General features: G+C 36.6%; 2 protein-coding genes across 4 annotated transcripts in view; one reads left to right on the top strand and one right to left on the bottom strand.

Moving 5' to 3' along the window:
- The window catches only part of LOC145663845 (uncharacterized), a 586,816-nt gene that overhangs the window by 481,468 nt on the left and 86,247 nt on the right, over positions 1 to 19,101 (top strand). The window lies entirely within an intron of this gene.
- Positions 2,310 to 2,624, bottom strand: LOC145664506 (protein GVQW3-like). Its single transcript, XM_081731229.1, has one exon. It carries the CDS (start codon positions 2,622 to 2,624, stop codon positions 2,310 to 2,312), a length of 315 nt encoding a protein of 104 aa, XP_081587355.1.

The raw sequence follows: 19,101 nt of genomic DNA, 5'->3' as shown, positions 1-19,101 counted from the left end.
GTTATCAAAGGATATTCCTACAACAACATATTTAGACATGCAACAATAATTTTGGACATGAGTGTACCTTGGAAGCAGTGGTGAGTGTACCTTGCCAACCTGTAGGAAAATCCCATTTTATGGGATTTTTTAATGTTAATTTTTCAGAAAAGTATAAAGGGATTTTTGTCGAATTGGGCAACGTCAGTGGCGTATTTAGAGAGTTATCGGCTCAAAACCCCCGAAATAAATTAGTTATATGGACAACTTCATTAAAGTTTGTCGACATCTAAAAGAAAAAAACTACAAGTGCTTTTTCACGTGTTGTGCATACCCTCACCCCCGAAACAAAATCCTAAATACGCCACTGGGCAACGTATATGGAATTTCTCATATATATACCTAATAATCTACACAGAGAAAAATACGTTCCTCGGACAGCGGTATATTGTACAAATATACGGTATCCTCTTGCTTACTACAGAAATTAGTACGGAGCATACGTTATCCGTATGCTACATAGGCACTATCCTTAGATGTTACATCATGCCATTACAGGATGTCTGGCATCTAACTGTTTTCCGTATATCACATGCGTCTACTTATGTTACATTCCTCAGCTGTATGTTATGTGCACTCATGTCCAAAATTTTTGTCGCATGCTATAAATATGTTGTAGGAATATAATTTGATAACGAATTCGCCCGCTATTTCTTACAATGTTAGTATATGTATAATCGGCAAAGACATGTATGTGGAAAATTTCATGTCAAAAGAACAGTAAATAAGAACAATAAAACGAAAATAAAACTTTCATGTCCAATTAGCAACATTTTGTTTTACTCATTCTAATTTTCGTATTTATAATTCTTTTCCTATGAAATTTACCACAAATATACATTTTCCTATTATACATATAGTATCAGTATTAAAGTACCAAGCAAAATCATTATCAAGTTATATTCTTACAAAAAAACAGGTATAGATATGTGAAAATCATTTTGGACATGAGTGTAGTGTATTTGTAGGTGAGATCCTGACCGCCTATATTATTTCATACGGAAAGTATGTATAGATAGAACACTTATACGAAAAGTATTATAAAACATGCGTTTTCAGTTATACGTCTGCTGTACGTTAAGTCCAAAAAGTACAGGAATTACTCAGGTAACCTAGCTTTTTAAGTACGCTACCTGCATTCTTTTCTCAGTGTATTGAATCATAAGCAATTATTTTCTCTCTGGAGTTTCGTAAGTGTACGAATACTTTTGACACATCAAAACCATGTTCATTTCTGTTTCTTTTGCCACTATTTGACTATGTTTTCGCATTCACGGAACGTTTGTTTTGTAAATAATTAAAAAAAGATTAATGGATAATGCAGTGTCGTTTGTTTCATTGCTCTCTCTCAACAAAGTCGGAGCTACAGGCATTTAATCATAGCTTGCAGTCGGTGTACAAATACTTATGACTTTCACTGTAGATCTATCAGTTCTAGTTTTAGTATTGAATCCTATAGTTTTGGAAGTCTAACGTAGTTTTTAAAATTTGTGAAATGAAATCCAGTTACTTTAAATTTCTAATTGTATTCCGTGTGTTACGCATCGTTGTAGTTGTAGCTCTGCTTACGCTTGTTTGGCGTAAATAATGGCAACTCGGTTGGCAATAGAACTTTGTACGAGAATAAATAAATAAGTATCTGCAGTCAATTTTTATTATTTATTACCACAAGAGTACAATGCTTTTTATATCATTTTTCAATATGGTCACCCTACATTTTAATGCACCTGGACCGCCTTGCATAATCTTGCCGATACCCTCTGCAAAAAGAGAAAAAAAGGTTTTAGTTGTGCAGCGAACCATAAATGCACTGCTTTCTTCACCTGTTCATCGGAGCTGAATTGACGGTCTCTGAGAGCATCTTTAAGTAGACCAAACAGATTATAATCCGACGGGGCGAGATCGAGACTATATGCGAGATGCTGCAACACCTCGGAACGCAGTGTCTAAAGAGTTTGAGCGATGCTCGCTGCGGCATGTGGACGCGCATTGTCATGCAACACAAGGAAGCCTTCTGACAATCGACCTCTGCGTTTATAACATATTGTAGGCTTCAACTTGCTTACCAGCATATCACTGTACCTTTTACTGTTTATTGTTGACCTTTTTTCCAGAATTAGCCCTTGTAAGTCCCAAAACACTGTGAGCATCACTTTCCCTGCAAAAGATTGACTCTTGAATTTCTTCTTGACGGGAGATCCGGGGTGCTTCCATTCCTGCTTTGGAGTTTGCTCTCCAGTGATGATTCGCCTAAAAACGCTTCATTTTCGTTAGCATAACGGTCCAGTATGTGATGGCAGATTCTCATATGGTTTATCGAGCTCTTTCGGAACCCATCTCGCATAGACTTTGTGAAAGCTAAGTTTGTTGTACCTGATGTCATATGCAGAACCATGACTAATCTGCATATGGGTTACTATTTCATTAAGAGTCAATCGTCTGTTCAGAATCATGGCACGGACTCGTTCAATAATGTCATCAGATGTTGCTGTAGCTGGACGCCCTGCTCTTTCCTCACCCTTCACGCTTGTTTGACCATTTTTGACTTGTTCAATCCACTGGTAAACATGTCGCTGTGGCAACATGTTTTTCCCGTATTGTGCTGAAAAGTCTTCGATGAATTTCTGCTCCAGGTACACCTTCAGACCACAAAAAAACAGATGGCAGAACTCTGTTGTTTGGTGCACACAGAGAACGACGTGGCCATCTTTACTTCGCAACAACGCAAAGCGGACTGATATGATAACGCTGCAACCTACCACAGGCAAAGCCAACGGTGACGTCTAGCGTCTGATGAGCACACAATGCAGTAGAGCTAACATGAAAAGAAATCGAAAAATATTGCAGTCACTTATTGGCTTCCTCTCGTAATATTAAAAAAAAAACTTATCAATATATAATGAATTTATCTGATAAACTTTTAGAAGTGATACCTCGGATCAAAATAAGAAAGAAAGAAACATTCATATTGGCCTGGGGGAAAAAGAAGTAGTTTCAGAGCTAAGGCTGTTCAAAAACTTGAAGAAACTACATTACATGTTGGTTTAAAGGGACAAGTTTTGAAGCTAGATGTAGCTACAGTCTTCGTATCTCTCCCATGTACTTTTTACCTTTCACGAAAATGTACAATTTCTCTTACAAATTTCAACGTAGAGACTTCAAATTTTTAGAGAAGGAACTTCATAACCTGTTAAAGGGAACATTCCGTGCAGATTTTTTATTTAGAATTTTCTTCATTGTTGAAATGGCTTGATTATTGAAATGGATATCCAAACCTTTGAAAATGGAACTGTTTCAACAATGAAGAAAATTCTAAATAAAAAATCGGCACGGATTGTTCCCTTTAACAGGTTATGAAGTTTCTTCTCTAAAAATTTGAAGTCTCTACGTTGAAATTTGTAAGAGAAATTGTAAATTTTCGTGAAAGGTAAAAAGTACATGGGAGAGATACGAAGACTGTAGTGACATCTATCGACAAAACTTGTCCCTTTACACTAACCTTAATTACAAGACGAGGAACCTTAAAGTAGCAGTCCATATGAACATACAGGAAGTCATAGATACTCCATCCATAAAATGTATATTTGTCATGTGTAATGGATTGTCCACAGGGTCAAATTCTCAGACATTCTCCCAATAGAACTCTCAGAAACGCTCATTATTACGAATGGGTCCAAAGTGGGCAAAAAGCAAGCTTTGCTAGTAGCGAATACGGAATTACTCGGTGGGAAATTGGAAGTTTCAGAGACTCCACATTCGGAATAACGAGCGCCGTGACGTATGTTTTCACGGTTTACGACGATCCTAGCTCCTATGCACTTTTCGCCACATTCCCACATGAATTTTTCTTTCTTACTTTGACATCTGGAATAACCTCTCACAGTTTGTTGGTATAGTACATTAATACCCTATATAGATTACTGTTTGCCTATTTGGTACTGCTTTAACAGTGGAATTATGACAATACTTTTGTCAATGTTCCTCTGTAATACGTATTAACGAATAACCTTTGCAATGTAATGTTATATGTATATATTATTGTGCAAATACGTACACGGGGATCGGAAACCTATATTTTTCATAGGAATTGCTTTACTCATGAGTCTCTGGATAATCGTTCTATTTCTATATTTGTTCACGGACATGTAGGTAGACTGTTTCCAATCTGAGAAGCCTTTGGGGACCAGGTATAGCTTTTGTCTTCAAATAACATAACATTTATTGACTTTTCCTTTTCTTCTCTTCTCCCTGTCTTTCTGTTGGTAGAAGATAAAAGAAAGAAAGAAGAAGAAGAATGGAAGAAAGTTGCCATTGTTGGACGCTGTGAGTGTGTAAGAGAGAGAGAGTGGGGGGAGAGAGGAACTAGATGTATCTTCCTCTGAAAGCAGTTAGGAATCCAGGGACGTGGAAGCCTGTGATAGAGGAAATGGAACAGCTTTTAACCACTTGCACCAAAGGGTTATAAGACGGTCGGCAGCGGGAGGGGGTGCCAGAGACGTCGCCAGGTAAAACACTTGTCTCCAGGGAGCAGGAGATACAAGATGGAAAACGACGAAAAGAATCGGAGTTGCCAACTAATTGCACACAATTTTTTAAATAAAAATTACAGGAAATTAATGCACGGAATAAAATAACACCTGCAGCTACCCAAGTTTGTCTTTTTTGTTTGTTTGTTATAAAGATGTGAACCATTCTTCAGTTTCCTCCCGCATTATCATTTCACCAGATCTTTCATAATTACTTTCATTAATCACCATAGCGGAGGACGATGGCTCAGTAGTAGAGCGCTGTCAAATTTAAAAAGATACATCTCGTTTAGAATTTAAAATGATACGTTTCGTTTAGAATTTAAAATGATACGTTTCGTTTAGCATTTAAAAAGATACGTTTCGTTTAGCATTTGAAAAGATAGGTTTCGTTTAGCATTTAAAAAGATACGTTTCGTTTAGCATTTGAAAAGATAGGTTTCGTTTAGCATTTAAAAAGATACGTTTCGTTTAGCATTTAAAAAGATACGTTTCGTTTAGCATTTGAAAAGATAGGTTTCGTTTAGCATTTAAAAAGATACGTTTCGTTTAGCATTTGAAAAGATAGGTTTCGTTTAGCATTTAAAAAGATACGTTTCGTTTAGCATCTAAAAAGATGCGTTTCGTTTAGCATTTAAAAAGATACGTTTCGTTTAGCATTTAAAAAGATACGTTTCGTTTAGTATTTAAAAAGATACGTTTCGTTTAGCATTTAAAAAGATACGTTTCGTTTAGCATCTAAAAAGATACGTTTCGTTTAGCATTTAAAAACATAGTTTCGTTTAGCATTTAAAAACATACGTTTTAGTATTTAAAAAGATGCGTTTCGTTTAGCATTTAAAAAGATACGTTTCGTTTAGCATCTAAAAAGATACGTTTCGTTTAGCATCTAAAAAGATGCGTTTCGTTTAGCATTTAAAAAGATACGTTTCGTTTAGAATTTAAAAACATACGTTTCGTTTAGCATTTAAAAAGATACGTTTCGTTTAGCATTTAAAAAGATACGTTTCGTTTAGCATCTAAAAAGATGCGTTTCGTTTAGCATTTAAAAAGATACGTTTCGTTTAGCATTTAAAAAGATACGTTTCGTTTAGTATTTAAAAAGATACGTTTCGTTTAGCATTTAAAAAGATACGTTTCGTTTAGCATCTAAAAAGATACGTTTCGTTTAGCATTTAAAAACATAGTTTCGTTTAGCATTTAAAAACATACGTTTTAGTATTTAAAAAGATGCGTTTCGTTTAGCATTTAAAAAGATACGTTTCGTTTAGCATCTAAAAAGATACGTTTCGTTTAGCATCTAAAAAGATGCGTTTCGTTTAGCATTTAAAAAGATACGTTTCGTTTAGAATTTAAAAACATACGTTTCGTTTAGCATTTAAAAAGATACATTTCGTTTAGCATTTAAAAAGATAAATTTCGTTTAGCGTTTAAAAAGATACGTTTCGTTTAGCTTTTAAAAAGATATATTTCGTTTAGCATTTAAAAGGTAAATTTCGTTTAGCATTTAAAAAGATACGTTTCGTTTAGCATTTAAAAAGATATATTTCGTTTAGCATTTAAAAAGATATATTTCGTTTAGCATTTAAAAACATACGTTTCGTTTAGCATTTAAAAAGATACATTTCGTTTAGAATTTAAAAAGATACGTTTCGTTTAGCTTTTAAAAAGATATATTTCGTTTAGCATTTAAAAGGTAAATTTCGTTTAGCATTTAAAAAGATACGTTTCGTTTAGCATTTAAAAAGATACGTTTCGTTTAGCATTTAAAAAGATATATTTCGTTTAGCATTTAAAAAGATATATTTCGTTTAGCATTTAAAAACATACGTTTCGTTTAGCATTTAAAAACATAAATTTCGTTTAGCTTTTAAAAAGATATATTTCGTTTAGCATTTAAAAGGTAAATTTCGTTTAGCATTTAAAAAGATACGATTCGTTTAGCATTTAAAAAGATATATTTCGTTTAGCATTTAAAAAGATATATTTCGTTTAGCATTTAAAAACATACGTTTCGTTTAGCATTTAAAAAGGTAAATTTCGTTTAGCTTTTAAAAAGATATATTTCGTTTAGCATTTAAAAGGTAAATTTCGTTTAGCATTTAAAAGATATATTTCGTTTAGCATTTAAAAACATACGTTTCGTTTAGCATTTAAAAAGATATATTTCGTTTAGCATTTAAAAAGATAAATTTCGTTTAGCTTTTAAAAAGATATATTTCGTTTAGCATTTAAAAGATATATTTCGTTTAGCATTTAAAAACATACGTTTCGTTTAGCATTTAAAAAGATACATTTCGTTTAGCTTTTAAAAAGATAAATTTCGTTTAGCGTTTAGAAAGATACGTTTCGTTTAGCTTTTAAAAAGATATATTTCGTTTAGCATTTAAAAGGTAATTTTCGTTTAGCATTTAAAAAGATACGTTTCGTTTAGCTTTTAAAAAGATATATTTCGTTTAGCATTTAAAAAGATATATTTCGTTTAGCATTTAAAAAGATACGTTTCGTTTAGCATTTAAAAAGATACATTTCGTTTAGAATTTAAAAAGATACGTTTCGTTTAGAATTTAAGAAGATACGTTTCGTTTAGAATTTAAAAACATACGTTTCATCTCGAACTTGAAAAGATATGTCTTGTCTCAACTCTTGGTAGGTTTAGGATTTTTAAGATTTAGGATTTAGATTTCTGGGCTTTCGGCATCTAATGGCCATTTAGCCCATGACGTTTGAGGGATGACATTCCTCGGCAAGCAAACTATCTGGGAAAAGGAAAGGAAAAAAGGATTGGGGAAGGAAGGAAGCTGTCTGGGACTTATAAGTAAGGTACCATCCCGGCACTTGCCTAATGTGAATGAGAAAAACCCAAGAAAACCTCATTCCTGAAAAAGCGTTTTACACTTTTTCGATCGACTGTCACCACCGTCTTTGCATGTTTTCAACACTATGAATTATACCTTATGTTAGATGTGCATAAGTGGGAGAAAAGGTTAAGAAAAGAGAAAAGAAAGAAAGAAATTGAGGTGTTCAAAGGAATTAAAGAGACAAAGAAGCTGCTTGAAATTGCGACACAGAAGGAAGGAAAGAAGTGAACTTTGTCCAACACTTTTCTCTGCGTCAACTATTTACTCTGTGTCTGAGTGCTTCCTCTGGTACCTGCCAACGCAAAGTATAATATATAACGTGTAACGCAAAATTACTTCTCTAGAAACTTGTCTTTTTTAAAAAAAAATCATTTGTAAAAAGAAACAAGTCTCAGAGGACGTTACCATGTTAACGTATATGACATGCTCTTCTCAACGTGGAATACTTGAGTATTTTCCCAATGTTAAATGAAAAAAAAAACTCTTAACTGTTTGTCATTTAATACTGAACAGCTCCTCACCTATCTTAATTGCAAGACTATGGAGAGAATTACTTCTAAATTAGTAAAAAAAAAAGTGTATAAAATAGAATTAAAACTAGAACGAACTTAAAAAGAACGGTTTGTTGTATACGGCAAATTGGTATAAAAAAAATCAAAGATGTAGCCTATTTGTCTCTTACAGGGCCGTGCCGTGTGGGGGGGGGAGCGGAGCGACCGCCCCGGGCGCCGAAGTAAGAGGGGTGAAACATTCTGGAGAAAAAAGATAGGAAAAATTGCTTGGAATATATGTATGGGGGCGCCGTCGTCATATACTCTCTCCCCGGGCGCTGATTTTCCACGGCACGGCCCTGGTCTCTTATAACTTGAGAAAATAAGTGCATATGAAAAGCTGGAATGCCTAAAAAGCAAGTTACTCGAACCATGAGTCTGGGAAATAAAAGAGCAAGATATTGAATTGAACAATTCAAAGCAGAAGGGGGAACAGGGATTACAAACTAAACCGAAACTGAGTAGACCGCAAGTGACAACGGAAGACGAAAATGTTTCGATTATTGAAGCTTACGCAGCAAACCCCTTCGTGGCTGTAACAAATCTAAAAACAACTTTAGGTCTGAAATGCAGTACAAAGACATGTAATTGTACTCATATTATTTGTTCTGCTACGCAAGTCAAACTAACATATGTACATACACATGCTCGCTTAGAGTTCGCAAGGACGCACATCAACAAGCCACAAGATTTCTGTAACTGTGTAAGTGTTTAGTTTATACGAAGGAGGAAACCTATTAAAACGTTCTAGGATATATTGTTTTACGAAGACACATGCTCAAAATGGAGGGCTCAAAATTGAAAAGTTCCCAAATAACACACACGCACACACATACACACACACACACAGAGAGAGAGAGAGAGAGAGAGAGAGAGAGAATTCAGTAACGAATATTTTTTAAGTTCGTTGAAAATTACAGAAATGAAATAGAATTTCTAGGTTTCTGTACCACAATTATGCCCTTTAAGCTAAAAGAAGGATTGTTAATGAAATTAACTGATTATGGAAGAATTTAGTGAAATGAAAGTGTAGGAGGGAATATGTAAATCTTGAGAAAACCCATAGGCACGTTGTTATTAACCGCAAATTCACGTGGTTGATGGGTCTCTGGCGCGTTACTGCAGAGTGGCTTTGTGGGTCCATCGAGACTATAATAATGCACTCCACTGTGGCTGTATTCTGAAATTTACCACTAATCGTTCGCAATTAAAGGGAAGAAACCTGCCCGCAGGGCTGCCGTATTCGACGAAAAGACATCTTTTGAACCTTCGTCTGCTTTGGACTTCTCTTTTCTGCCACAAGATGGCGTACCTGGCGCTGTCTTATTAACAATTATTTATCCTTCCATAGTCTGCTCATTGCGCAACTTCTGACTTGCTATGATGTCATTTTCTTGGTGTTGTATTTTTAATGTCGAACAATGTATTTGCCTCCAAATAGTAGAGTATCGTTAGTTTTTAAAGGAAATACTTTCAAAGATGAGGATCTACCAATCAGTGGGTCTTATTGAGCTGAACAATATTATATTGGTGTGTAAATCCTTATGTGTAGTTTTTGAGAAAAATTTAGAAAAATATTTATTTTACTAATCATAAAAATGTATACTAATCCTGAGAAATAGTCCAAGCAGTGGCGTATTTAGGGGGGGGCTTCCGGGCTTAAGCCCCCCCGAAATCTTACTTACTATAGTAAAGTATATGAAATATCTTGCAGAATTTTCACATTTTCAGGCAAAGCCCTCCCCGAAAGTTAGCAAAGCCCCCCCCCCCGAAAGAAAATCGTAAATACGCCACTGAGTCCAAGTATGTATAAAAATGTAGACTGTACATGTGGCACTTAAAATGTTAATTTAAACCTCACTTTCGAATTAATATTTCGAATTGTTTCGGATCCTCTGCGACCGAATTTAAATACTGAAGTAAATTTTTCGAAAATTCTGTTTTGGCTTCCTATTCTCTCAGGCATGTAAATAAACGAATGTACAGAGTTCTTTTTATGACATATATGTGTACAAAAGGGTAAAGATGAGTTTTGAGTAATATTAACAAAGCATAAGCCAGCATGTTTTGTGGGCACTAATATGTATTAAAGTAAAAGTACCCGAATTTCTTTATCAACTGTGCACAATTCAACCCTATAGGGTACAGGGATATCTTATTAGTTGTTTAATCTACCATTCTTGGAAGTGTTGTGGAGAATGGTCACTTCATTTTGCGCCGCGCGAATCATGCTGGATTTAGTTACGATTTGTTTAGAATTATGTGCAATTATACAAATATTTCTAATAAGTTCTGGCTATAAATCACCACTGCTAGATCTTCTGGTTGAAATTCTGTTTACACTTAATCCATGTTTACAAAAACGATTGGTTACTCACCAAGACTATAATACTCGCATCCAGTCATGAACTTGGGCTCTAAACCAATCACAGCAATATTTTTCCGATGCATCGGAAAACTTCGGTACAATTCGTGGAGTCGCTTCCCGAGCGCACACTTGGGGAAACGTCAAAGAGCTGAAATTCACCAACAATGTTGCCAAACTTTGAAGATATAGTAAATGAGTATTTTTTTAAAAAGCATTTAAAAATTACCAATAATAACACTGCACAACAACAACCACTGTAACAATTATTCTAAAACGGTAACAATAACACACGAACAGTAACAACCAAAATATAACGCAGAAAAAAATAACAAAACGGAACTTGGCGCCAATCCGACAACACTGTACTCTCGGGAGATGTTTTCCGTGTAGCTCAAGAGACGACACTGACAAAATTTGATGGGTGGGGGTTGACGACTGGAACACACCCTCGCGTTTTATTGGGCGGTGAAATCGATAGATCTAGGTCAAGCTTCACGACTTCATGCGATTACTATATACCTAACTGAAATCCTCTACTGCAATACAGAAAAGAGCTAATAATGTTAACCGACAGAATGTAGAGTGTATCAAGACTGATCCCAACTCGCCGATGTATGTTAATGTAATAAGGGGAGGAAAATTCTGAAAGGGTGTATTTTATGTGATAATTATACATTGTATTGAATCCTCGCTGAAAAATATTGAAATGACACATTAGAAAACATGTTGCTTATGCATAATGTACTGGTAATTAAAATGGTCGGAAGAATAGGCTTCGTTTTATATCTTTCGAAATCTTTCAGTTTTACGTTTCACGATTATGTCTTTTAGTCTAAGGGAGACAATGATTAATTCAAGTGAACCATGATGGAAGAATTGGTGGAATGAGAATGCGGGAGAAAATGGAGTACCCGAGAAAACCCATGAGCACAATGTTGTCCACCACAAATTTATTTAGGGATCGAACCAGGGACCCCATGCACCAGAGATAAGCGTTCTTCTACTAAGTCACCGAGCCCTTCCTCGATTGCTCTGTTTTACATGTTTCTGCAATTGTTGATTGTATGTAGCTTTTATTAAAGTATTATCTAAATCCGTGATGTATGCTTTACTGTCATACAATCTAATTAACTTACAAGTAAAAATTTGCATTCTGGTGACGTCATTGAACGTTAATAATTGTGGTGCACTTATTGAAGTTAATATTATGAAGAATTCTACAGCTATATATTTAGTAGCTGTGGTTTCGCGTTGGTAGCCGGAACTCAATCGTACACTCCCAAGTCTACGATCCAAATGAAGTTCGATAGAAAACATACTATGTTCAGAAAGTAGAGACAGGTTTACACTGATTCGTTGCTACCTGTGAAGGTTGAAACAGGTTCACACTGATCCGTCGCTACCGGTGAAGGTTGAAACAGGTTCTCACTGATCCATCGCTACCGGTGAAGGTTGAAACAGTACCACACAGATCCGTCGCTACCGGTGAAGGTTGAAACAGATTCACACTGATCCGTCGCTACCGGTGAAGATTGAAACAGGTTCACACTGATCCGTCGCTATCGGTGAAGGTTGAAACAGTTTCACACTGTCCGTCGCTATCGGTGAAGGTTGAAACAGTTTCACACTGATCCGTCGCTATCGGTGAAGGTTGAAACAGGTTCACACTGATCCGTCGCTACCGGTGAAGGTTGAAACAGGTTCACACTGATCCGTCGCTACCGGTGAAGACTAAAACAGGTTCACACTGATCCACCGCCACCAGTATACCAACTAAGATCATTACAGCGACTTACTGTATGTGTGAAAGTTTGGGCCTTAGAACGTTAACAGAATGATGTTACTATCTCATCACAGTGGCGTAGCCATAGAGGGAAGTGACAAAATTAATGAAGTATGGTAATGAAGTAGTAGTAGGCCCCCGCGTATATGCAGCCGAGTCAGCAAAAATTTACTCGATTCTGATTGGCTGAGAGAGGTCACGTGACGTTAGGCCCCGCCCACGCGGGAAATTCAAATTTTTCAGGTTACGTGGTATGACGTCATGAGTCACCCCGCGGGGAAATCCCTCACTCTCTTTTATGACCGGGATTTTTGAAATTTGTTCCCTTTTACGGGTAAGATGTGTGTTTATGATTGGTTGACAGCTGTCACGTGATCTTAGACCCCCTGGGATATTTGAAAATTCGTTTCCTTTTACGGGTAAGATGAATCCTTTGGTACCACGATGCTGATTGGCTGATAGAGGTCACGTGATCTTAGGCTTTGGGACTTTTTTTAAAAAATGTTCCCTTTTATGGGTAAGATGAGTGCTTTGATACCTTGAATTTGATTGGTTGATAGCGGTCACGTGATCTTAGACTCTAGGATATTTCAAATTTGGATATCCTCTTTGATGAGTACTTTGCTACCTCGATTCTGATTGGCTGATAGAGGTTACATGATCTTAGACCCGCTACACGGTGAACAGGTCACATGGTATGACGTCATGTTTTACCCTTGCGGAGAAATCCATCACTAATTTGTTTCCTTTTACGGGTAAGATAAGTGCTTTGGTACCTTGATTCTGATTGGATGATAGAGATCACGTGATTTTAGGTCCTAGGATTTTTGAAATTAGGGTGTCCTTTCTGATGTATACTTTGGTACCTCGATTCTGATTGGTTGATAGAGGTCACATGATTTTAGACCCGCCACACGGTGAACAGATTACATGGGAAAAACCCCTCACTCATTTGTTTCCTTTTACAGGTAAGATGAATGTTTTGGTACATCAATTTTGATTGGTTGATAGAAGTCACATGATCTTAGCCCCCCCCCCCCAACAGCCCATGAGTGAAATATAGAGCGATATGTCGGTGATCACCCTAGACCTGGATTTTAGAATTTAGTTCCCTTTTTATGGTTATGCGTAAAGTTCCCATGAAGGGTTCAACCTCCTCCTTAAATAACCCTTTTTTGGTATCATGATATTGTACTGAAGTTTACATTAAATATTATCGTTCTCTTTGACAGATAAGATGATTTTTACCTTGATGGAGATCCTGTCCTTGAATTAGTAGCCTATGTCTCTGGAAGTAACAATGGTGAAAGAGGGGTGTCGCTTGTAGATTTCTTATAACGCAATGTTGTGAGTTTAAGCGATTTTTTTAAACGCTCAGTAAGCGCTTTATTAATGGAAACAGTGTTGCCAGATTTTTTCTTACCGAAACTGCTCCGATTCTTTTCGAAACGGTTCCGCAGAGTGCAAGAAATTCTAAACTAAAATTTTTTCGAACTAAAAAAATTTCAAAACTAAAAATTTTCAAACAAAAAATTTTCGAACTAAAAATTTTGAAACAAAAATTTCAAAAAAATTTCGAACTAAAAAATTTAAACTAAAAACTTTCGAACCAAATTTTCAAATCAAAAAATTTTCGAACTAAAAAAAATTAAATTTTCGAACCCCCAAAAAAAATCGAACTAAAAAAAATTTAAAAATTTTCGAACGAAAAAAATATTTTAAACTAAAAACTTTCGAACTAAATTTTCAATTCAAAATTTTTCGAACTAAAAATTTTTTTTAAAAAATTTCGAATCAATTTTTAAAAACAAGTTTCGAACTAAAGATGTAAACCGTATTTAAAAATTTTCAAATCAATTTTTTTTCGAACTAAATTAAAAATCAAATTTAGGACTAAATTTTCAAATCAATTTTTTTTTCGAATAAAATCGTGTAAACCAAATTTTGGATATATTTTCCACCTTAAATTTTCAAGATTACCATGATTTGAAAACAAGTGTTCAAGGTTTCAAGAAATAATAAAACATATTTTTTTTCAACTTGTTGTATTTTAACGAAAAGTATGTGCTTTTCTCATACAAGGTGATTAACATAATAAATACAGGATCTAGTTTAATGAATATGTTGGACGTGTCATCATCTTCGAATGTTGTAGACGTATCCTGTAAAGAAAAAGAAGAAACAACGGATTACTTTATGAATTTCTTTTTTTTTGAAACAATAAAAACGAGTCAATATTGATAAGAGAGAAATAAAACTTACTCGTAAATGATGGATCTGTTTAGGCTCATCTTCATCCTCGGGTACGAGATGACAGCATTTCTTCCACTGATGGATGTTTATGAACTCTTCTGGGTACTGCATTTTTCTTGGTGTTGCTGCTTTATGGTCAAGGTTCCCCCTTGGATACGAGATGACTACATTTCTTCCACTGATGGTGATGTTGGTGGTTTATGAACTCTTGTGGGTACTTCATTTTTTTTCTTGGTGTTACTGCTTTGTGGTTAAGGAGTGGAAAAAGGAAAAGGAAAAAGGAAATGGCGGCCTTATTGGGTATTTACAGTTTTTTCTTCTTCATCTTCTTTTTCCAGTTCCAACTTCTGTTTTTTAACGTACCCGTACGGAACCGTATCATAAGAATTGAGTTCTTTAAATCGACGTTTTGTGTACTGGATACTGTACATTTTTTCTTCTTTGCGTGTGACGATGGTATGGTCTTTGGTCCTGCATATTTTATGGGGGATAGTGATGGTGACTTGTCCACGGCATTGATTTGTAATCATTTCTTTTAGCGTATTGAAATTTAATTGCTGTCCTGCATTGTAGTTTAATGTAAATCCTCTAATTTTACATATGTAGCTGGTGACGTTGGTGTCCGGATTGTATATTTCTAAGCTGTAATTTTTCGGCCCTCCACTGACAAATGTCTTGATGTATGCTCGTTGGCCATAAGACTCCATCTCGTCCGATAAGCATCCCAAGTACGTTGAAGGTTCAATGGTTGGCTCCCCAGGATTCTCCGTAAATATCACAGAATCCGTGTCGAAATATAAAACACGTTCCTGCAACATTTCCAGGTACTTGTACAGTTCCAGACGTGCCTGACATGTTGTAAATGCACCTAACACGACATTGGTGTTTCGGTTTTGAACAGGCACATGTTCATTGTACTCCCAGAACGCATACAACATCGTATCATTGATGGGTACAATTTGATGGAGTTTAATGTCGGGGGAAGTGAGTTTTTCATAAAATTCTTCCGGCCGATCAATAATTGTGGTCTGGCTAAAGTTTGTACGTTGCGAAAGTTTTCCCCATAATGAGTTAACACAAAGCTTAGATAAACTTCTTCGTGCAGGATTATTTTCAATTTTGGACGGATCCAATGCAATACCTTCACGCTCCAGGACGTTTTGTATAAATTTTGATTTGTCTTCTTCGGTCACACAGGAACTGGGCCAGCCAGAAGCTTCCATTTTTGATTTCAAAAACGTATTGATATATTCCGTGAACAAGCCACCTGTTTTCGTGATGGGATCATATTGTTCAATGTCATAATCCCAAATTTCAAAAATTTCCACCGGTTGATATCCTAATTCTATTGCCTTCTGTATTTCATATGATACCCATGTTCCAGTGAGGCACCGCTCCTGATCGTTGTGCGTACACGTTGCTGTAGGGTCTGGGTTCATTTCTTCGGCACACGCAGCACACAGTGGAAAGAGTAGTTTCTTGTTGCATCGGTAAGGCAGGAGACCATGATAAAGATGGCGACTTGGTAATATCGTCATTTTGATCAGACCATTGACTTTATTTATTGGTGGTATATTTTCATCACCCTGTAGATAAATTCTAGGATGGCCTACAGGGTATTTAGCACATTTATTCACATAAGGATAAAGCGAAACAATATCGAAATATTTTATTACTTCCCCTGCTTTTTCGTCGACTTGGTGGTATAATTTCACACAATTGGTCCTTCCTCCAAAAAAGCTATCTCTTGGATTTAATGGTCTGCGGTTCATGTACGGGTGATTCTTCAGATACGTCGCCATTGCAGGATTTTGTTTTAAGAACTGATTAAATTCGCACTCCCACATTTCATGTACAATGTACCCCAATTCACGCAGTCTTGCATTTTTTCGTTGCGTTCGTTCATAACGGAATTCCATGGTGTCTTCTGGATTGCTGTAGATGGGCTGATTACGGCCAGTAGTAAAACATACTTTACACCCGTGATAAAAGCAGCCGGCATGCTCGTAGACGTGCTCCTCTAACGTCTCAGGATCTTGGTAGTAGCCATCAACATGGAATCCCGCAATAAACACTTCTTTTTGTCGGGCCGCATGTAAGATTTGTTTTTCTTCGGTTTTTTCAATGTAGGCCAGCCATTGCATTGCAGCGATCGATTGGGTACTTCTCCATCGATAGCCATGTGCCGGTAGAATTCCAATGGTGTTGGGTTTAAGGAAATTCCGGCGGAATACTAAATTGGAAGCACTGGCAATCGTGATCGTCTCCAAGAAGGGATTCACTTTGGTTTCTGTTTCAAATGACGTCATAAACGAAACGCATGCTTGTCGCAGTACATTGACATCTTGAATACAATACTTGATAATTTCCTTCTGGAAATCAAACGTGTCATTACGATGATCGTTGTACCACTGCATGAACTTGTTCCTGTCTTCGACGGCCATTTCATCTGCACCATAATACTTTGTTTCTGGAAGTGGTCCAATATACGATTGATTCTCCTTGGTGTTGAAGAAATGCGGGAAGTAGCCTTTGGTTGTGGGTAAATTGAACGCTTTTGACAATTTACTTAATGCCATAGGCAAGAAGTTCAAAGAGTCAATGAACGTCAGATTATTCAAGGTTAAACTCAGTATCTTGGTCCCATTTAATATGACGTCAGGTCTCCATTGGCATTGTTCGACCATAGCCTTTAGGATGAAATGTCCATCGTATCCCTTCGCGTTGTGAGCGAGACAGAAAATCCTATTTATATTGGGACGACGTTCCCGCAAGTACTGGAGAAAATCATAAATTGGATCCTCTCCTTGGAAAATATGCTGGCGCTGACCACACGTACTGCAAGACTGCTGGATATTAGCGTTTTCAACACATGCATAACATACTCGTTGTGCAACCAATAAATTTGGAACGTGTACATACATATTATCATCAATATTCGTGTCTTGCATAGATTCTATATCATAGAATATCAATAATGCTTTCTTTGCATGCATGAGCGAAGGAACACCAGGTTTCAAGCATTGTCGATCGGGAAGCATAAAACATTGATGTGATCCTGGAACAATCTTCTTACAAACATTGCAAAAGATCTCATTACAATCATGAATGCGTTGTCCACTTCGTACAAAAGAATATACTCTGTAGCATTTAGTACATTGCTTCACCATTTTGCATACAGGTTCCCCACGATGATATATTGCATTCCGATGATTGTTAAAACATTCTTCGCCGTAAAATTGACGATTGCAGTCGTTGCATAATATCGGCGTTTGATTCTTGTCGCATAGAGGTCTCTGTAAACATTTGGAGCACGTTACAGGACAATTTTTCACATGCTCATTACGTTTACTATACTTTTTATGGCACGCTTCACAGTAGAACTTGGTTGCAAAACAAGCAGTTAAAGATTGGATGATATCAAAGTGGCCGGCCAAACAAATCAAATTTAGGGGAGTGCGATTTTCATCGTTCGGTCCCTCGTACATGATGTCACGGCCTGTAAAACTAGTGTAGACTGTAATTTTATATTCTTTGAGGTATGCCTGGAATTGCCGAATTTCATTTACACTGGCACCATGATCCAAATTGACTCCTGCGTTTGCACATAACGCATCGACTTCTTGGTCCACAATACATTTCGATTGATGTTGATACTGTGTATGTCGTTTTACATCTACATTCTTGTATTTTTTCAGGCCAATAGCAATAACAAGGGCGTACGCCAGGCACTTCGAATCTTGATTTTTTACTCGTACAATCCCTTTTTTGCAACGTAACAATTCTTCATTTTGAAGTACTCCTTGCCGCAAACCACCGCCATAGCCACGTGGAATATCCACACGATGGAAATGAACCGTGAATGGTTCGTGCAGGAGAAATGCATTGTTACTTTGTAAAACTCTTTCGAACGAGGCCCACATCGTTTCCAGTGTCAAGTTTCGGGCTTGGCGAAAACTCACCCAAAATGGTTTATTGGTATTGCGTGGCGATATTACCGATAAACCAACCATCGCCTCATCGTCGACATTGGCTAACAAATGGTCCAGCATCGCTTGGAAACTGTTATGTACATACTGTATGATATCGGTTCCTACGGGCGGTGCGTTGAATTGAATTTCGAGCATTCTGCCCTCAATGTTAAATCGGCAAACTCGAGACCTTTACATCAGCATGTAACTGACCTATCATTCTATAGTGATAAAAAGAATGCATGGAATGAGTGAATGTTTTAACAGTGCTGAGATGTAACAAAGTACGCGTAAGCATTTTTTTTCCACTCACAACGACCTTTAAAATGATGCGTTTGCAAGTTGAAGAGATTCACCAAGCATTAACGTTACGCATACGTAATTGTCGAAACAAAATCTGTATAGTGTATTTTTTTTTATTATTGCGACTAAGCGGTTAGCGTACATGGTTCGGACGTGGAAGTCCCTGGTTCAATCCTCGGTGAGTTTGCTTTCCACGTCGGGGGCATGTCAAGCCTTTTCTGTAATTTAATATTCTCACGCGTTATCATACATTCTTTTCAAAACTAAGCTAAATGGCTGACGTACACGCCTCATAATACATAAACGTACATAAATCGTCTATAATGACGAGTGATTTCATTACAAACAGTAAAACACGATTCGGCCATGGTTAAAAATGAAAACAAACAAACAGGTACAATTACGGTAAAACAAATATGTAATGGGAAAAAAGGAATTGTGCAGCG

Source organism: Thermobia domestica, chromosome 11 (genome assembly GCF_964235325.1).
Source record: "Thermobia domestica chromosome 11, izTheDome1.hap1.1, whole genome shotgun sequence".
NCBI lineage: Eukaryota > Metazoa > Arthropoda > Insecta > Zygentoma > Lepismatidae > Thermobia > Thermobia domestica.
The sequence above is the reverse complement of the archived record's forward strand: the minus strand, read 5'-3'. Positions and strand labels throughout refer to the sequence as shown.